This window comes from Sceloporus occidentalis, unplaced genomic scaffold (assembly GCF_023333645.1).
Source record: "Sceloporus occidentalis isolate IW3139 unplaced genomic scaffold, rSceOcc1.0.p SCAF_1, whole genome shotgun sequence".
Lineage (NCBI taxonomy): Eukaryota > Metazoa > Chordata > Lepidosauria > Squamata > Phrynosomatidae > Sceloporus > Sceloporus occidentalis.
Genome location: NW_028316981.1, coordinates 80945008 through 80967032, shown reverse-complemented (window position 1 = coordinate 80967032; position 22025 = coordinate 80945008). Strand labels below are relative to the sequence as shown.

The 22025-nt window shown below is 40.5% G+C and overlaps 1 protein-coding gene across 2 annotated transcripts in view; it reads left to right on the top strand.

Annotated features, from left to right (window-relative positions):
- Window positions 1-1398: 1398 nt before the first annotated feature.
- LOC149321709 (tetraspanin-17-like) overlaps window positions 1399-22025 on the top strand; it is a 32936-nt gene continuing 12309 nt past the window's right edge. Inside the window, exons 1-2 of one of the 2 annotated variants that reach the window (XM_089500870.1) lie at window positions 1399-1462; window positions 16205-16255. In XM_089500870.1, the coding sequence (XP_089356996.1) occupies window positions 1427-1462; window positions 16205-16255 (87 nt within the window). In that variant the 5' untranslated portion in view covers window positions 1399-1426. Of the gene's footprint in view, window positions 1514-16204; window positions 16256-22025 lie in introns of both variants that reach the window. The other variant, XM_089500861.1, reaches the window with a different exon arrangement.

The following is a 22025-nucleotide window of genomic DNA, read 5'->3' as shown; positions in this document are numbered from 1 at the left end:
TCTGGGTTTTTCCTTTTGTTTTTTATTTTGGATTTTTGTTTTGTTTGTTGTTGTTGTTGATGTTGATATTTTGCTTGGGTGCTTTAATAAGAAGGGTAGGGTAAGGGAAGGATGAACGTATTGTATGACTTTTTGTTGTGGATGCTATTGTTTAAGTTTTTATAATATATATATTAAAATCCCATTTTTGCACAGGATCCCTCCTGTGTGATAAACTCCATAGTCTCACGGGGTTAAAGTGAAATCCTATTTGGTGAATTTTACTTGCGTAGCGTGCGATGTGCTGTTTTAACGTTTTAACGGTTTTAACTATGCTGTTTCTCACATATGTTTTAGTATTAGTAATATTTAATTATTATTATTATTTTTAAAAAATTGCAAACAAATGTCTCAGCTCTATCTTTTTAAAATTATTGTAAACCTGCCTTGAATCCCACTGTGGGAGAAAGGTGAGATATAAACCCTTGGAATAAATAAATAAATAAATAAATAAATAAAGTTGGTAAAATTGATATATTTAAAGAAAATTTTTTTAAAAATTTATTTATTTTTAAAAAAATTAAAATTAATTAAAAAAAACCTGGGACCTTTTCTTTCTCTTCCCACTGAGCCGCACCCCATTTCTTCAGGATAAGGGAATTTGGCAGAGTGGACACAAATTGAACTTTTGGGAAGTCGTATCAAAAATTTATTATGGTATTTATACCCCGCCCTTCAGCCCTAAAGGCTACCAGAGCGGCTTACAATTATTATTTCTAATCAGACGGTTCCCTGCCTCAGTTGCTTCCCATTGAGTACCCTGTTTGCATTGTTTATTAACAGTGTTAATGGCATGGTATTGTTATAGTTATTGTTATTAATTTTGGGTTTATGGTGGGTGGGTGGGTTTGTGGGGGATTTTATCGTATCGTATTTATATTTTAATGTTGTAAGCCGCCTTGATCTCATTGGAGAGGTGGGGTATTAATAATAATAATAGCAATAAATTATATTATATTATTATGTATAATAATAATATATTATATTATTATGTATAATATATTATTATTATTATTATTATTATTATTATTATTATTATTATTATTATTATTATTATTATTATTATTCACCATTTTAAAGGAACACAGGTGAATGCCACAGCCCCGTTCTGCCAAAAGGTAAGTGTTTGGAGAGATCCTCCCCCCTTTTAGAGTGTCACTTGGTGTGGTCCACACTCCCTCTATTGACGCCTTTGATTCCCATTCATCCAGCTGCCCTTCCCCCCTCCCCCCAGCTCCTCATTGGTCTCCTCCGGCCAGCCCTTGTCCTGGAGCTGCAGGCGGCGGCAGTGGCCTCTCGGTGCCTCTAGGGGGCGCCGGTCCTCCTCGCTCTCTCTGTCTCTCTATTGCTGGGCATGGGGCTGTGAAGCCGGCCGGGCATCATCGCCATGCCAGGCAAAGCCCAGCACTTCCAAGGCCCCCAGGTCAGCTGCTGCTCCAAGTACCTGCTCTTCGCCTCCAATGTGCTTTTCTGGGTGAGACACCAGGGACAGAGGGAGATGGGGGCGGGGAACCCTGCCGCCTGTGCCCCTCTGTTTTAGGGCAGAGAGCCAGGTTTGCAGCAGGAGGAGGAGGAGGAGGAAAGAGCAGGTTTATTGTTGTTAGTTGTGTGCCTTCCAAGTCCTTTCCCATTTATGGAGGTAGTGAAGCTACTACCATGGGGTTTTCTTGGCAAGGTTTTGTTCAGACTGGGTTTGGCATTGGGAGGCTGAGAGAGTGTGACTCTGCCCAGTTTCATAGTCGAGCAGGGATTCGAACCCTGGTCTCCAGAGTCTGGGTTCCCCCGCTCTGGGCCTGAGTGGGAGGAGGCAGGGGGTGGCGAGGTGGGTGGGTGAGTGAGTGGGGGGTAAGAGGGAGGTGGTTGTTCATAATAATAATAATAATAATAATAATAATAATAATAAGCACCATCAATAATAATAATAATAATAAATTATTATTCATAATAATATATAACAATATAAAATTATAAGCACCATCATTATCAATAAAATTATAAGCATAATCATCAGTAATAATGATAGCATTATTATTATTATACATAATAATAAAAATTATAAGCATCATCAATATCAATAATAATAAATTATTATTATACATAATAATAATATAAAATTATAAGCATCATCATTAGCAATAAAATAATGATAGATTATTACTATTATTATACCAAATAATCATATAAAATTATAAACACTATCATTATCAATAATAATAATAAATTATTATACATAAAATAATAATATAACAATTATGAGCATCATTATTATCAACAATAATAATGATAAATTATTATTATGCATAATAATAATAATAATAATAATAATAATATAAAGTTATCGACAGCATCATTATCAGGAATAATAATGATTTCTAAACCTTGTGTGCCAAAGCAGATTGAGGTGAAAAATAGAAGGGAGGAGAAGGGAATAAAATTTGGAAAGTGGCAGAGTTCTTCCAACTCCATGATTCTATGAGAGTCTGCTCTGAGGTTATTTAAATGACAATCGATCCTTTGAGGACAATTTGTGGTATTGACTCTTTAGTGGAAGATAGGAAAGAACAAGTACACTGTGTGGTGGCTGCTGCTCTCTCCAGTTGTTTGTTGTTGTTGTTGTGCGCTTCCAAGTCATATTTGACTTATGGCGACCTTAAGACAACCCTATCAAAGTGTTTTTTCAGCAAGTTTCTTCAGATGGGGTTTACCATTGCTGTCCTCTGAGGCTGAGAGAATGTGACGTGCCCAAGGTCACCCAGTGGATTTTTAATGTTCTTACAGACCTTTAAAAGCAGAACAAAATAAAAAGGAGAACTAATGAGAGTTTGGGAACCATTTGCCCCATTATAATTTTGAATGCTCCCTGGCCTCCAATTTCTAAAATAATCATATGCTTATACAATTTTTTTTTAAAAGTGAATCATATACGTACTTATACAAGCATTTCCAAGACACACAAAAGGAAGTTGCTAAATTCTAGAGAAAGCAGCCTACTTTCTGTCTGTTGGCATTTCCCTGTAGTGTCTCTTGAGGGCTCATCTGGCACAGGGAGAACAAATAAGTCCACATTTACCCCTGCTTGGTGTGGGCATCCTGCCCTCATCAGAAACAAATATCTGAGATCTGCTGATTGACTCTGGAGAACATGGTTAGGAACAAATTTGGGGATATGGCAGCGCAGGCCTCCCAGATGGCTTGCTTAGTGCCTTAGAAATTCATTTAAACTGAAGGAGCCTCCCTTAGCCATCGAAAGAAAGAAGAGTCAGACTATGAGCGGATATATGCCTGCAAACACCAGCCAGCTCAGCAACTCATGTCCAAAACACACAGCATAAGTAATCCAGTTTAATACCACTTTAACTACCCTGGCTCAGCTAGGGAGTCCTGGGAATTGTAGCTTATTGGGGCACCAGAGGTCTCTGACAGAGAAGGCTAAATGTCTCACAAAACTACAGTTCCCTGAATTCCCTAGCATTGAGTCAGGGCAGTTAAAGCAGTCTCAAACTGGATTATTTCTGCAGTGTGTTTTGGACCTCAGTCTCTTTAGGAGGAAAGGACTGCAGACTAGAGACAAGTATTGCACAGAGTAAGTGAATTTGCTTGGGAAAAGGAGAAAATAATTAATGTGCCCTTCCCCCATCATCATCATCATCATCATCATCATCATCATCATCATCTCCTGATTCCAGGTTTACGTGATTTGGTACATCAACATGTGAGGCTGCCTGATTCCAAATTAGACCATTTATTCATGTAGTCAAGTATTGTTGCATGGCCATCATGTCAGAACAGAGGTCTTCCCTATTTGTCTAAGTACTTGAGATCTTTAGGATTGACCCTGATATTTTTATAGTATTTATTTTATTACTTATTTATTTTATATGCTGCCTTTCTCCCAAGTTGGAACCAAGGTGGTTAAGAAAAGATGCTTAAAAACAACAATAAAACAGTACAATTTTAAAACACAATTAAAACACCATGTTATTATAACAAGTAAAAAATGTAAGATCCTTACATATTACATATAAAACCATTAAAAACATACCCAAGGATGTGTACTGTTTTCATAACAAAAATCACATCCATACTTAGCTGTTTTGTGTCTCCTTTGTTAAATTTACTGTTTTGCATTGTTTGAAAATCTTTAATAAAAAATACAAAACAACAACAGCAGCAGCAAATTAAACAGTTGACATGTTGCTCCCCTTAATCTGCCTCATGAAACAGTTACTTCATGCTACTTCATTATATATTGTTTATACAGAGAGTCCTGGGGCCCATTTGGAACCTGAACTATTATTATAATAAAGATTTGTTATTGTTAGCTACTAGAATTTTATTAAAGGTTTACCATACATTAAAAAAACAAACTTACCCACGCAAACACCCCTATAAGAAGCTTCCCTGGGTGCTAATAATAATAATAATAATAATAATAATAATAATAAATTTTATTTATATCTCCCGCTTCTCCCTTCAGATCGAAGCGGGATTACAACAGTAAAAACATCATAAAATACATACAAAACACATCACTCAATAATATTACATATTAAAAGTGCTGTTTGAAAAGAAAGGAGAGCAGAGAGGGGACCCAGCCTAGCCTCTTGTGGAAGGGAGTTCCAGAGGTTGGGAACAGCCACCAAGAAGGCTCTCTCTTGTGTCCACACCAAATGAGCCTGTGATAGTGGTGGAGCCGAGAGAAAGACTTCAACCGAAGATCTTAGGTTCTGGCAGGTTCATATAAGGTTTGTAAGCAAAGTTTGCAGCTCTATCACTGAGTGTTATGCTCTATGCCTCACCCTTCAAGCTTTTACTACTTGGGTCTATTTTAAAATACTGTAGAATTCTTCCAGTCCTTAGCAGAAAGAGTGGGGAGTTATTTTCTGGCTATACATATTACATAATATTTATTATTGTATTTATTATTATTATTATTATTATTATTATTATTATTCTGCAGTCTATCATATTAGATTCAGCAAACTCACTGCCCAAAGTTAGCAGCTTTTGTAGGTGTGCAAACAGAAGTTCATTAACTCTGATCAAACTTGTATTCATTGTTGTGGACTGTATGCTCATCCCATCCCACCCAGCTGCCTTATAGAGAGTGTCTTTTCTGTTTGGATCTTTTGTTTTGCTTTGTGCCTCTATTTTATATTCAGTAGCTGTCCCACACCAATCTCAGATGCCATCTCTTGTTCTCAGGTGTCTTTGTACAGAAGAATTGTTGAATTTGTTGTAAGTGCTCTGCCATGGCTGGTGCAGTGGGACATAACAAAACAAAAGTAGATGAAACGAATATACAGTTTGCAGGGAGCAGTATGGCAGTGCTCCTGAGCCAACACTGTGAGCCAGCAGAGGTCCAAAAACAGATTAGCATATTTTTCTGAAGGTTTTCTGAGAAAGCTGGTAAACATCTCAGAGGATTTTAGCTGGGACAGTTTGTCTGTTGTCCATCACCACTTCCAACTTTTGTTTTTTCATCTTGGGGGAGTTGTGCTATGGGGATCTGCATTCATCTGCCTGTTTCAGTGAGGGGCAGACTTCAGATTCACAGATTTATTTATTTTTTTACTAGAAATCTGGTTCACCAGGTGGGTGCAGAAATTCAGTACATGCAGAATTAAAGAACTTAACAGAGCTTGCAGTCCTGCTGCATTAAAAAAAATCCACCCATTTGCTTCCTGCCACAGCTTCTTTATTTGCATAGTATAATAGAAGATACCAGTTTGTTGCTACCATTGTTAAACAACTGGAAATCCTTGCCAATCCACTTAATATCAGAGATCTACTGTTAGATCCATGGAGCCACCCCTGGCCTGTTTGGTTATTTCATATATTTGTGGTTCACCAGCTGCAGGACTAAGGCTCTCTGCACTTTTTTGTGGTTTCTCCCCCTTAGTAGTTGATATAACCCATGAAAATGTTGTGGTTAAAATAGGAGTGCCCTGCAATCCAGATGTCAAACTTGCTCAGAAATTGATATTCCCCTGTGACTCAGCTTTGTGTGAACAAATACTTTTTGCCTGCTGTATTAGCTGGTTCTGTTGTAATAGGGCAAGATGTGTTTAATGATGGCTATGACTAACTATGAGGCCTTCCACCTAAACATTAAGAAGAACTTTCTGATGGTAAGAGCTGTTCAGCAGTGGAATACTGCTGGAGTGTGGTGGAGTCTCCTTTGGAGGTTTCTAAACAGCGATTGGATGATAATCTGTCAGGAGTACTTTGATTATTTATTGTGCATGGCAGGGGATTGGATAGGGTGGCCATTGTGGTCTCATCCAATAGTATGATTGTATGATTCAAACATTGCTTTCAGAGCATAAATAGATTATTCTGATGCTGACATATTAGTTCTATCCTGAAAGATCTCAGGGCAGTATACAGGTAAAATCAATGCAAACAAATTAAAACAATTTAAAACAAAAGTTATTTAAATAGATTGGAAACATATCAAACACACAATAGAAAAGTTAAAAGAGATTCAAAATATTAAAACAGTTTAAAATCAGGTGTATAAGCATTTTAAGGAAATCAGTGAGGCATAAAGGCTTTGATTAAAAGCCATGTTTTTACTTGGCATCTAAATTAAATTAGTGCTTCTGTCACTTGGGCCTCCAAGGCAAGGGTATTCCACCATATTTTAATTAATTATTTCAAGGATTTATATCCCACCCTCCTTTCACATGAGTACATGTGCTACAGGTTGTTGCTGTATACAGTTATTCTCATGTAATGTTCAGTGTGCCTGTGCACAGCTTGCTGATCTGTACACTTAAATAATTATTTCTAGGTAATTGAATGTACCTTTGTTCATGCAGGAATTTCTGGGTGATAATCTCCTATTCTTTTGATCACTGTAGGGCCTTCTATTGCCCAAAATAACATACGATTAAAAAAATTGCATTTTAACATTGTTGAGATATTAAAATGTAAACAGTAGAAATGAGAGATGGTTTAATTTAGACCTTCACCGAATATATTACTTAAAAAAGAAAAGCCAAGCAGCTTCTTACAAAAGTATTGCTGCTTCTCTATGCCAAATGTCCAGTATATTCAGGCTTCCATAGGATTCTGTGCTCTTGAAAAGCTACCTTTTTGCATATATTATTATAAATAAAACTCCTCCTGTTGTATACATCTTTATAAAAAGCCTCTGTCCACCAGAAGCACTGCTACCGATGAAAGAATAAAAATGCAAATGTAAAAAAAAGGACTGACCATTTATTTAATGAGGATAGAGAGAAAGGGAAGGGGGCTATGGAACAATTTGGATAACTATGCAATTTAAGGTAAATTTCTAAACACACCAAATAAAGTGAAAACAAAATAAAAAGTAGGAGATGAAGTCCATTAAATTTGTTATTGAGGATGAAAGATTGCTTTGGGTTGCTGATCAAAGGGATCTGTCTTGCTGCACAGCCCTGGGTTAGAAGAATGCAGTGATAGGCCTACACTTGTCACCCTCTGGACTCAAAAGATGCTGTGTGTGATTTTTTGGCTGCTCAAATGTCTATTCTAACTCAGGCTTTTTGTTCATTTGTCACAGCCACCTCTTGGGGCCACCTTTGTCTTTTTCCTCTCTCAGATAAATTCACTATCTCATAGAATTGCTTTACAAATCTTCCCCTCTCCCAGTTCTTCTGCAGTAGCTGCCCAGGGTCAAAAAGGATTGTGCTCCAGGTATCCTAAAACAGGTAACTGTGATTACATAAAATGAACATGACCTATTGGGACATTGTTGAAAAGTTACTACAGCTGCATCTACAGTGCAGAAATAATCCAGTTTGACACCGCTTTATCTGTTGTGGCTCAGGGCTATGGAATTTTGGGAACTGTATTTTGTTGTGGCACCAGAGCTTTCAGACAGAGAAGGCTAAATGTCTCGGAAAAGTACAGTTCCCAGAATTCCATAGCAATGAGCCAAGGCAGTTAAAATGGTGTCAAACTGGATTGTTTCTGCCATGCAGAACATATGGAGTAGTCCTGTTCACTGAAGCCATGCTCATGGTTCTGTGTAGTACATGAACATGTGTTTCAGAGAGACTTTTGTGTGTGTGATTGTACATACAAAGACCTCCATAATCAAAGACACTGTCATCACGATTCCCACTTAACTGGAGGTCCTCATCCATACAGGTGTACATGCAAGGGTTCCTCATTCACTCTGTATATGTGAGGGAAGGGGCTATGTCATGTGTATGATGTCAGTAGGTAGGGTTCTTCAATGCTGCATTCATGCAGTGAGTTTATACAAGCTTTATGAATTTCTCCACTCACATAACCTCATGTATGTTAATTCCAATCAAGGAGAGCTGAATATCTGCTCTGTTATTGTTGGTTGTTGTGTGCCTTTAAGTCATTGGCAACCCTAAGGCGAATCCATCATGAGGTTTTCTTGGCAAGTTTCTTCAGAGGGGGTTTGCCATTGCCATCCCGAGGCTGAGAGCATATGACGTGTCCAAGGTCACCCAGTGGGATTCATGGCTGATCTGGGATTCGAACCCTGGTTTCCAGAGTCCTAGTCCAATGCTCCATACATTGTATTAAATACGATTCTAGTACCTATGTGCATAAATCGTATACTAATGCATGTAGACAGAAGATCTCTAAAAGATTGTTGATTAGCATGTGAGGAATGGGAGCATACTACCCCTTTCCCCTCTGTCACAGTTTCTGAGAGTCACTGTGTAATTTTAAAGCCAGAATTTCCAGGGTTTAAAATTGTGTGGAGACCCTCAGTGGAGAGAGAAAGCTTTCCTCTTCACAAATCTAACTTCTTCATGTAGAGAGTAACAGAAGTGGTGACGTCTTTCATTTACACAGCTTTAGATTGCCTCAGGAGACATACTCTCACAGCCATCAGAATTACTGTGCACACAAGTGTGAACATTGCTCATGTTTGTTCAGTGTAACATGTGAACATTTTTCATGTTTGGTATAAATTGCTCTTAACAGGAAAAGATCCCAGAAGCAGCACGGGTAGCTGTGTTTCAGCAAAAACAAAAATACGTTTTTTATTTTTAAAGTCAGGGAGCTAATCTCCATCCCTTAAACATCTTCAGGCAGTGAGCAAATTACTCTGTCTTTGGAACATTTCCCTTTAACCATAGCCTACAAGAAGACTTCAGCCTGTTCAAAATGCAACAAAATCTTTACACTGTACTACATTGGAAGCATTATGTTGCCATGAGACACAGTATATCAATATAGTAATAAAGACATAAACATACATGCATTTTCATGAAATAGTCTAAGGGTAGTTTATACTGCATACTGTTTTGTTCATAAAGCAGCGTTCCTCAAGAGAATTTTACCACATTTAAAGTGGGTTTGACTGTCAACGGGGTTGTTCTCACTGGCTTATACACCGGTTTACAAATTGAATTCAAGGTATAGCGTTCCTACTGAAACCCGAATTAACCAGAGAAAGCTAGAACTTTAATCCACTCTGCCTCAGACAGCAGAAGCAACTATAACCAAGCCTCTTCAGAAGAGCTGTGCTCTGGATGGTAGGAGGTATTCCACAATGCAGATAAGAAGATCTGTAGTCGTCCAAACATTGTGCAGGTCCTGGGAGTTTATTCAGTCAGCTGAGAGAGCAGGGCGAGGCATTTAATTGCAGAAGATCTTTAATCAGCCTTTAATTGCAGAAGATCTAGTAGGCCACCTGACAGAGCAATTTTTGAAAACAAAGGCACATGCAAAGCAATGGGTGATGCTGTTGTTTTACTCCCTTGGATTTCTTTAGTGCCTTGTTTAGTTGGCATTGCGTGGTCTGGTGGATTTATAAACATATAGAGTTCTCACTCTTGCATTGCATAGATTTTCTGGATCCATTTCAATAAGGACGATATTTCCCAGGACTGGAGCTCCACTACGTAGTGAAGTACAATTGGCCATGCATATCCATGGATTCTTTATCCATAGATTCAGCCATCCATGGCTTGGAAAATATTTTTAAAATATGTAACATTCAAAAAGCAAACCTTGATTTTGCCATTTATATAAGGGTCACCATTTTACTATGCCATTGTATTTAATAGGCATTGGAATCTATGGATTTTTGAATCTGCAGGGGGTCCTGGAACAAAGCCCAATAGATACTAAGTGTCCACTGTATCTAAAGCAGTGCAATGTAGAGTGGTGGTCCCGGGACTGGTACTGGTCTATGAGCCATCAACTGCTAATCACTGGCAACTTTTCAGATAACAGAAAAATGATTATAATAAACTCACCTGAGTATGAATATCATCTTATGCATTAGGAAAAATGGTTGAAAAAAAAAGGTTGGCAAGGAAGAGAAACAGGCCTGGCTCCCCACACCTGTCTCTTTACACTGAAGGGTTGAGGGTCCTTGCCACTCGTCAGGCAATCTAGATTCTGTTTGGGGTTCCTGACCAGCTGAGTGCCCAGTCCATGATGATGATTAAATCAGACAGGCCAAGTTAACATCAGCATTCCACTTAAGAATTCTTAAAGTCTTAAGATCTCTGGGCATTTGCGTGGGTATCAATCAGGCTGTTTGCTAATCTTTTAGGCTATTTATTATGTACATTAATAGATATACAAACATATACAGTCCTCTTAGAGAGAAACACAAACATATCAATGTCTGGGCACTTGCTTTCATTTCATTACGCATTGCACTTAAGCATTCTTAATTCTTGTATGTAAGGCATCATATATTCATTATATTACTTCGTGTGGCTGTCAAAATGTTACACTTTTATGAGGACTGAAAGTTTATCTGGATCTCTTTAATATGCTTTGTAACAGAGGAACATTACCTTTATTGTACAGTGTGCCTGCATCATATGCAGGTGCCTCTTACATGGCTTTCAGCTTATGCTGAAAGCCGCTCTGATAGGGTTGCAATGACATGTGTGCCTGTGGTGCACGCACCGTGCTGCACATCATGCACAAGCCCCATTATTTTCAATGGGGCTCAAGCATATGCACTATTTGCCTTATGCGGAGGGGTCCAGAATGGATCCCCTGCATAAAGCAAGGGTGCACTGTAATAGAGGCACATTAACTCTATTGTAATAGAGGAACATGGAGAAGAAGAGTATGCTTCTTAAACCATGTAACTTACCTATTTATCCATCATCATCATCATCATCATCATCATCATCATCATCATCATCAAGTTCTTTCATACTTTCCATAGTGTTGTTAAGGCATTATACAATCATTTTATAAAGTGTTTTACATGTACAGAATTCTGTCCCTTGTATTATATCCACATCTATCTTTCAATCAAGAAATTCTATCTCATCTGTTTAGGTATTAAAAGGTAAAGGTAAAGTTTCCCCTTTGATGTGATTGTCTAGTTATGTCAAACTGCAGGGGGTGGTGCTCATCTCTGTTACTCAGCCGAGGGAGCCAGCATTGTCAAAGACAATTCTGTGGTCATGTGGCCAGCATGACTAAATGCTGAAATGCACAGAACACTGTTATTTTCCCACCCATGTGGTACTTATTTATCTGCTTGCACTTTTACATGATTTCAAAGTGCTAGGTTGGCGAAAGTTGGGACTAGTGAAGGGAGCTCTCTCCATCACTGTGGCACTTGGGTCTCAAACTGCTGATTTGGTGACCTTGCAGTCATCAGAATCAGCATCTTAACTGGTAAGCCACCACACCCCAAACTGTTTTATTGGTTGAGGCACTACACATCCTTAAACAGGCATCTGTGACTACATAAGCATTCAAGGGTTAATCTTCTTGAGCATTGTTAAATCTTAATAGCATTCGTTATATCCATAAATATTCTAACGGGGATCCATTACAATTATAATAGGACATATCCCTGTTTTAGCATAAGCCTTGTTGTGTTCCTTCAAGTTATTTCTGACTTACGATAACCCTGAGGTGAACCTATTGTGAGCTTTTCTTGGTAAGATTTGTTCAGAGGAGCTTTGCCTTTGCCTTCCCCTGAAGCCCAGAGAGTGTGACTTGCCCAAGGTTGAGCTGGGAATCAAACCCTGATCTCTAGTCGCAGTCCAGCACTAAAACTATTACGCCACGCTGGCTTTCAGCATAAGCCTAGATGAGAGGAAAGCTTTCCTGTCTCTGATTAGCATGGTCTATCATTCAGCATATCTTTCAGCATTTTTGGGCAGTTTCTCAGTCTGTCAGGATATACTTTGCAGACTTGCCAAAGGCAATCTAATCTGCCAGCTTTACCATGGCTCCTTTTATTCTCTCCCTAGTCTTGCCCAAGCTATCGGTTGTCCAATCAAAATAAATCAAAGGAAGGATCTTCATGGTTCCCACATTTTTGATACCCAATCAAAGCAAAAGTGTTAAGATATGACTCCACCTTCACTATACTTAGAATCTTTGCCTGCCAGCCATTCTGATTGTATCTGATGGCTATTACATTTGCTAGGTTATTCTTAGTCACATCTGCTCACATCCTGTGGTGCGGAGAGGTTATTATAGATCACATCTCTTATCTTATTTACATTCTATACACTCATTCTAATACATCTAGCCTTCTGTCCTATATCTTGTCTCATATATGTACTCTATAGATTATACCTGGTTACACTCATTTCTTCGTAGGTTTATTCCCAGGATACAAAGTTGGCAACTCAATAAGCCTGGCTGGTAACAGAAGGATGGGATTCATACTTCACACAAGAATTAACAAAATTTACAAAAAAAAAAAAAAGGTTGTATTTTGTCAGACCTTTGTCTGAAAAGGCTTGCTTGCTAGAAGATGTGAGATTAAAGTACACAAAATAACTCTTCAGTCCTCCAATTTCCATCTTGAAAGAAGCAACACTCCAGTGTATTACTGTCTGGCAGGTGGCAAATGGGTTTTATGCACATGCTTGGTTGCCCACAAGATCCTTTGTCCGGATACCTTTCAGCCACAGCATCTGTTATGTCCAAATATGTGTTTGGTTTGAAGTAAGGGAATGAGACTCTCTGGGATTGTAGGGATTAGCTTGAAGGGTACCCTAAAACATGTTGTCTTCTCCCTGAGACTGGTAGCACTGGTTGTTCTTTTGTGCCATGGTAATTTTTTGACATGCAAAGTTGTCTTCCTCATTTCATGGTTGAGCATACATGATACTATATATAGATGAATCTTGCTATCATGACCATTGGAATTATCAAATCAGAGCAAAAAGAACTGCCATATAAATGGCCTTGCAGTGGCATTACCATATCAAAAATATGTGGGAAACTTGTTCTTCATAGGAATTAGTCCAAAGCCCCCTTATCTTGCCTGACTTGTTTTATGTGAGATACACCCAATAACTTTGTTGGGATCAGAGGGTGGATGGATGTGAGGTTGGCTTTAGGTAAAGGGCTGATTCAATCTTATTTTAAGAAAAGATGGTTTAATATCACATCTTAAACTTGGTTGAATAAGCCAAGAATGAACATTTTGTCTTTGTACTCTCTTTTACACTATCTCTTCCACTTCTGGCATGGTTTATTTCACTTACATATTTTTTATTACATCTCAACTGGAGAAGTGTGGTTTGATATCAGTTTACTATTTAGATTAAGAAATCAAGATCTGATCATGATCAGTAAACCACATTTTCCCTCTTTGCACCTAATGAGGAGATGTGGTTTAAACAAATGAAGATAGAATTAATGAAGCATGGGGGTAACATGGAGAGGCCACGCTCTGCTTAATAAGCTATATTTTATTAAGCCAAAATCCTTATGTCTGAACCAGTCCAAAGTTAAACGGTACTGCAGAATGATGTTGTTTCTTCGCATCCCTTGAGGTGAAGCAAATATGTTTAGCTTGTTTATCTGATAGTTGCCTTTAAATATCTGAGGGGCTGTCAGATGGAAGATCAAGCAAACTTGTTTTCTGTTACTCCAAAGAGTAGAGCTCAAACCAATAGAGTCAAGCTACAACAAAGGCGATTCCAGCTGATTAGGGAGAATGTCCTGAACAGAAGAGTTATTTGACATTGGAACAGACTGCTTTGGAAGACGGTGGACTCTCCTTTGTTGTAGGTTTTAAAAAAGAGGCTGGCTGGCTATATGTTGGGAGTGTTTTGATTGTATCTTCCTGCATGGCATGGGGTTGGACTGGATGACCCTTGGAATATCTTCCAATTATGATTTTATGTTTTTGTCTCTCAAAGATGCTTAGCTGTAGATTCCTGGACAGGCAGCAAGTTGGATCAAATGCCTTGTGGAGTCCCTTACAACTCTGAGTTATCATATTGGGCCATCTCAGTAACTTCCAGGTTCCCTATGTCCCACCAGTTGAGACAACTATACACAGCTTCCCACAGACTGAGAGAGCTTAAGGAAGTAGCCATTGCCTAATGGTAAAGGCCTATTGAGTGGGCAGGGAAAGAGTTTTGATCAATGCTGTTGCTGTTTCAGGAATATGTAGGTCCCACCATGGGAACAAAGTGGTCATTGTTTGTGCTGTGCCATCCTTTGAATTGCACCAGATGGTGTGCCTCTAGCCTTGTATTCCCCAAGGCTAGCAAGTCAGAGTCTATTTCAGTGGGGGGGTTTTGCTATTGAAAATTTGGTCAGCAAATGGTGAGAATTCTGTCTATTCAGTACTATCGAAGCATTAGGGTGGCTTTGCAAATTTGGTTTACGAGAGAAATGTTGGTTCTTTCATTTGAGGTCTTGCTTAGATGATGGCTCCATGGATGTAAGGAGGCAGTCTTGATGACTAGTGCACTTCCAATTTGTTGAAGATAAACTTAGAGGGTCCAGATCAGGAATTTGTACAGAAGATCTACTGGTATGTGGCTTTGACTGAAGCATGCAAGAAATATGGTTTCCAAAGCCAAATGAGGCTCCTTGTCAGTGAACTAAGTAAGAGCTGAAACAGACTGCAGAAATAATCCATCTTAAAACCACTTTAACTGCCCTGGCTCAGTGCTAGGGAATTTTGGGAACTGTAGTTTGTTGTGGCACTAGAGCCACAACAGAGAAGGCTAAATGTCTTAAAAATGATAGTTCCCACAATTTCCTAGCGCTGAGCCAAGGCAGTTAAAGTGGTTTCAAGATGGATTATTTCTGCAGTCTTTTTCAGTCCTAAGTGAACAGATGCCTACCACAGCATCTGTTTGCTGACTGTGTACTCAATGTATTTTTAACTCTGGAAGGGTGAAATCAATGTGTATTTAACTCTGGAATCTATCAGTTACCAACCAGATAAGTAGCCCTCAATATATAAATGCGTAGATTGTGGGATCTACAGATGTACAGTATATACATGAAAGTTAATATTTCAGGGGGGAAATGGAGGTGAGAGGTGGATGTTCTGTCTCTATTTTCCTGTGCAATGTCTGAGTTGGTCTCCATCCTTCTGCCTCTTAATACACTCCACTCTCCTTGATCCTCTGCCCCAAAATGTCTCACATGGTTTTTGAAACATAAGCATGTACTCCAAAGTGCAGATTAGTCTATTACCCTAAATTCATGCTAGAGAATAAACCTTATTGAGCCCAGTATAAATTAGGCAATAATAAATACAGTACTGGGAAGTAAGAAAGACGGTGGGGAGATGTTATGCAAAATCACAACTTTCTGGTTAAAGAAACGCATTGTTTGGGGTCTACATCCAATAATTACTAAGCTGTGGGATCCTTACTGGAAGTGATGGGCAGCCACTTTGTTGATCCTTCTGCTGGTGGTCTAACTCAATATTAATTGACATGTAGTAAGGTTCCTAGTAAAACCCAAATCATAGTTTGGATGCCTTGAAGGTGTCTTGTCTTGCTAATTTGTTTTAAGTGGCTATAATGCCTAAGTGCAGGGAGATTGGAGTTGCTGTTGATGAGGCAAAGAGCAGTTTGTTGGCAATTTCTTCACCTGCAATACTTTTTGCTAGCTCCGGTTTGTAATCCTCACTAATCTCTTCATCCTGGCAAATGTCATTATACCTTCTGGGTATACTTTCTGTGAATTCAAAAGCTTCAAGCACTGTCTAAAGTACATTGGCTGGTAAAGTTGGTAGAATGAATTGTTATTTCCCATCAGCATAATCAGTATATTAAAGGGAGCTGTGTTTTGTTGGGGACCTGGTAGATTTAATTGAATAGAAATTGCCTATAACATGAGTTAGGGTGCCATGCCAGTGGAGGGTTGGGGAGACAAATTGCTCTCTCTTGTTGTACACTATGTGACAATGACCATTCTTTTGCAGTTGCTGGGAGCTGCCTTCCTGGCCATTGGTCTGTGGGCCTGGGCAGAAAAGGTAAGTGTGACTAGAGTTTTCTTAGACATAATGATAGGAAATGTTCTGTTGGTACATATTATGCCCTTTCTGGCACCCAGGGCCATCAGTAGCTCTGGTGCCTCTGAAAAACTGGCCTGGGCACTAGTTTTCTGACTCAATTGTGAACTAAGAAAATATTTGGTTAGCTGTTTCTCACCTTGCCTTCTGCCCTCTGTTGCACATCCCTGTCCTTGACACCAAATGCTTATGTCATATCTGTGGGCCAATTGCTGGGCCATTGCAATGATGGCCATTGCAATGACAGAATGCTCACTTAGACAGATGTTTGATCCAATCCAGAGTGGCTCCTCTTACTTGTGCAGTTTCTCCTAAAACACAATAATAGCCCAACTTTTACTGAGTCACATTTTAGTGAGATTTTAAATGTTTTGTCTGTGAGCCACCTTGGGTCCCTCTGGGGAGAAAGGCAGCATACAAATGAAATAAATGAATAAAAATAAATAAACCCCACCTCACAGTTTCACTGAAATCAGGCATCCTTTGAAATACACAGTCCTTAATTTCAGATTATTAAAGAAAATATTGGAATAGGAAAGAAAAATGTAATGTAAAATTTCAGACTTGTGCATTACAGTGGGCCCTTGGTATCCACTGAGATTTGGTTCCAGGACCATCCAGCGATAACAAAGTCCATGGATGTTTAAGTCCCATTAAATACAATGGTTGGTAAAATGGTGACCCTTATATTAAATGGCAAAATTAAGATTTGCATTTTGGAATTTATATATTTTTAAAATATTTTCAAGCTTGAGTTTTTTCATGCATTAATTCATGAATAAAGAATCCGTAGATAGGGTCAACTGTATTCTGAAACACATACATGGAAATAAGTTTCTCCTTAAAATTAGCAAAGCTGGTTTCCAAATAAGATTTGTTCAGTGCCTGCCTAAAACCAAATTGTGTGTTCTGTAGCTTTCCTCCCAGTGTGAAAAGAAGTGTAGTGTGTGAGTTTCTGGTTTTGCTTAGGACTGTGGAAGGGCCAAAGAACTACTGGTAAGTCTCCTTTTCACACCATGGTCTGCCTCCCCCTTCTCCCCATCATCGACTATTTGTTAATGAAAACCAGCTACACAAAGGATAGATGTCATGTCTGGTTTGGCCTTTCTACTTAAAATTTATTTTCCCATTCTTAAGTCATTACCCTCTGTAGAATAGGTGAACGTGCAAATTATGATGACTGCAGTATTCGGAAACAATTGGCATTTTTGAAGTGAGCCATTCATCAGAGCTCTAAAATCGTCAGTGAAATATGCATGTGACCTTGTATCAGATGCTGTGCTGAGTCAGCTACAAGTCCATTGCTGGGAAATCATGCATGTATAATAATAAATAATAATGCAAGCATGAAGCAGTCCAGGGTAAAAGTGCCAGGTTCACACTGGAGTGATACCTGCTTCTGTCCTTGTGTTACATGTTCTATTACCCAGTCACATAAAGGATCACCTTCCCCTGGTATATATGCACTCCATTAGAACTACAATGGGCCTCCACATTCTCTAAGGTTAGGGGCAAAGGATCTCTGTGAAAGTGGAAAACAAACAAAGAACCACTTTTTTTAACCTAAAAATGCCTAGAGAAGTGTTTTTTCTAGGAATCTCTAGGTCCTCCAGCATGACTCAACTTCTGGCAGAATCACACTAGAGAACCTAGACATTCCTAGAGATAACATAGCAATTAAATCCATGAATAAGCAAAGCCACAGAAGTCAAAGCTGCAGTTGTATATCACTTTTAATAAACTTGGCTTAGTTTCTTGCAGAAATCTTTCTCCTTCTGTAGCAGGGGAAGGTTTTGAGTATTTCACTTTCCAGCTCCCTAGCTCTCCAGTTGAGCCTCCCTTGGCAGAGAGCTTGGGAACAGCCACTGAGAAGTGGGGTTGGGGAGCAGGAGGAAAGAGACAGAGGACACATACATTATATATATGTATATGTGTATGTATGTATATCTGTATATGTATAAATGTTTTGGAAAATATAACAAAATTTAAACATTAAATAAACACAAAGAGAAAGTGTACAAGAAAAATAATATTTTTCCATGCTTTTTATTGTGTTTTCCTTAACATAAAATTTATATACATTTCAATTACATTTTCCATTCATTCTGTAAGAAAAAATAATCTTACAGCAATATAAAAACACGTTTCAGTTATAGTTAAAAATTCACACAGACCACTTTAATAAACATTTTATGTTAACATTTATTAACACACCACAGTCTGGGACCCTCCAGATGTTTTGGACTACTGCTCCCATTACCCTAGCCACCATGCTGATACTTGGAGTAATGACAGTTGTAATCCAGCACATCTGGAAGGGCCCATAATGGGCAGAACTAATGTCACATATGATTTTGACTCTGCATTTCTCATAGTTATTATTGCTTGTGGTCCAAATGGTTGCTATAAGAGTTGAGGGAGTTGCAGTAATAACTGCTGGGTTATCAGAAATCAAAGAGTCAGAAAAGCCTGACTTTTGCTGGAGGGTCATCAGCTGTGTTCAGCCCTTTTCCCTGGTATTCACATTAGTTAACACCCTAGCCAGCACAAAACTATATTCCCATAACTCTGTCTACCATTCATATAATTATCTTCTCACCTTGGCTTTAGGCAACATTTTCCCACCTGCCTTTGTCCCCCAGAAACTAAAATTGAACTTGTAACTTCATCACCATACCCAAAAGTTTTGTATTTCTAATAATAATAATAATAATAATAATAATAATAATAATAAATTTATTTCTATACTGCCCTTCTAAAAATCAGGGTGGTGTACAAAAAGAAAATCCATACAATTAAACATATTAAAATACATTAAAACATTGCAATAAAAACAAGCAAACTCATGCCAGCTCAACCAGCTGACGACGGAGGGGTGAGAAAATATACCGGGGGATAGAGTCAGGGGTAAGCCTGCTCGAAAATATATGTTTTCAACCCCTTCTTAAATTGGGCCAGGGAGGTGGCCGAGCAGAGCTCAACGGGCAGCGAGTTCCAGAGGTTGGGGGCCAGTGTGGTAAAGGCCCTCCTGGTGGTAGTAACTAGTCTAGCCTTTGGAACTCTTAATAATTGCTGCTCAGTTGATCTGAGTGTGCGGGGCGGATTGTACGGAGAGAGGCGGTCCTCCAGGTACCCTGGGCCCAAGCCATTTAGGGCTTTATAGGTAATAACCAACACCTTGTATTGCGCCCGGAAGTGAATAGGCAGCCAATGAAGGTCTTTAAGCACAGGTGTTATATGACTGGCCCTGGAAGTACCAGTGACCAGTCGTGCTGCCATATTCTGCACTAGTTGCAGCTTCTGGGTATGGTACAAGGGTTGCCCCATGTAGAGCGCGTTACAGAAATCCAATCGAGAGGTTACCAGAGCGTGTACTACAGTTTCAAGGTCCCTCCGGTCCAGGTAGGGACACAGCTGGCGTATCAGCCGAAGCTGATAGCAGGTGCTCTTGACCATCGCATCCACCTGAGAAGTAAGATGGAGCGACGAGTCAATAAGCACCCCCAGACGGCGTACTGAGTCCTTCACAGGAAGCGTGATCCTGTTCAGGACAGGTGGAACCACCGCCATCCCCGGGCCGGGAGAACCTATCACGAGTACTTCCGTTTTCTCTGGATTCAGGCTGAGTCTGTTTTCCCTCATCCAGCCCATTACCGATTCCAGATAGGCCACGAGAGGAGAGATGCCATCCCTGGTCACTGCATCAGTCGGAGACATAGAGAAAATTATTTGGGTGTCATCAGCGTACTGATAACCCCGCGCCCCATGACTCCGGATGATCTCTCCCAGCAGTTTCATGTAAATGTTGAATAGCATGGGAGACAGAATGGCTCCTTGAGGGACCCCAGATGTAAGGGCCCTCTTATCGGAGCGCACGTCCCCCAGCTGCACCATCTGGAACCTCCCGGAAAGGTAGGATCGGAACCACTGGAGCACAGTGCCCCCGATTCCCACCCCTGCCAGGTGCTCCAGAAGGATACCATGGTCTATGGTATCGAAAGCTGCTGAGATGTCCAAGAGCACTAACAGGGACACGCTACCCCTGTCCATGCCCAGACGGAGATCATCGACCAAGGCGACCATGGCAGTCTCAGCCCCATAGCCCGCCCGAAAACCGGTTTGAAATGGGTCTAGATAATCCGTTTCATCCAAGATCGATTGAAGCTGGATTGCAACCGCCCTCTCGATCACCTTCCCCAAAATTGGCAGCAGCGAGACTGGCCGATAATTGTTGTGCAACAGGGGGTCGAGGGAGGGCTTCTTTAACAAAGGTTTTACGATGGCCAATTTCAGACTAGCTGGAAATTGCCCTTCCCTCAAAGATGTATTAATAATCCGGTGTAACATTGCAGTTACTACCGGTCCCCCCTGGGCCGCTAACCACGAGGGACAGGGATCGAGAGAGCAGGTTGTCTTCCTAACACTTCTAAGGATCTTGTCCACATCCTCGGTACTAACAGGCTCAAACTGATCCAGTACAATCGAGTCCACGGCGGCTCTGGATGCCTCTGCTCTGGATTCTGCTCTAATGCTGGTATCAAGACCTTCGCTTATCCGAGAGGTTTTATCCGCGAAGAAGTTGTTAAATTGGTCACAGCAGGCCTTAGAAGGTTCAAGGATCTGGTTCGGGGCAGGAGGGAGCTGAGTTAGCTCCCTCACAACCCTGAACAACTCTGCTGGACGCGACTCCGTGGATGCGACACGTGCAGCATAGAACGAGTTCTTAGCTGCACGTATCGCCTCTCCATAGTCCTCCAAAAGATGGTCTAGGAGAGCCTTGTCGGGTAAGCGCTGGTGTTTCCGCCAGGCGTGCTCTAGCCGTCGCAGCACCCGCTTCCTTGCCAGGAGATCTTCCGTATACCAGGGCTTCTTTTTGGAAGCAGGCCTGAGAGGATGCTTGGGAGCGATGCTGTGTATAGCCCTGGAGAGATCAGTGTCCCAGATGTTGGTCAGGGCATCAACAGTGTCGCCGTCACTTCCAACCATATACCCCTCTAGGGCTTCCTGGAACCTTTCAGGTTCCATCAGCCTTCGAGGGTGGACCATTCTAATAGGTCCGCCACCCCCGGGAGGGATCTGGGTAGATGCCTTGATTTTTGCCTCCACCAGGAAATGATCCGTCCATGACAGAGCGGAAATATTAGTAATTTCCGCCCACGGATTTTCCATATCCGTACAAAAGACCAAATTGAGTGTATTACCCGCAGAATGCGTCGGACCCGAGACCAATTGAGACAGGCCCATGGCCATCATGGTATCCATGAATTCCCGAGCCGCACCGGATGGAACATAGTTGGCCGCGAAGGGGATGTTGAAATCTCCCAAGACCAGAAGCCTGGGGGACTCCAGCATCAGCTCCGAGACCAACTGTGTCAGCTCGTTAAGGGAGTCTGTTAGTGCACGGGGCGGCCGGTAGACCAACAGAATCCCTAGACTGTCCTTGGCCCTCAGGGTCAGGTAAATACACTCGATATAGGAAGTTTGGCGAACATGGTTCCTGGTTAAAGACAAGGTGTTCTTATGCACCAAGGCAACATCCCCCCGCCCACCTAACCTGGTCTGGTCCTTCACTGAGTACCCGGCAGGTAGGGCCTGAGCCCACACAGCTTCCCCTTCAGGCCCAAGCCAGGTCTCAGTAATGCAAGCCAGGTCACAGTTATTATCCTCGAGCAGGTCGTAAATGATGTGGGACTTGTTCTTAATAGACCTGGCATTGCACAGGAGCAGAGAC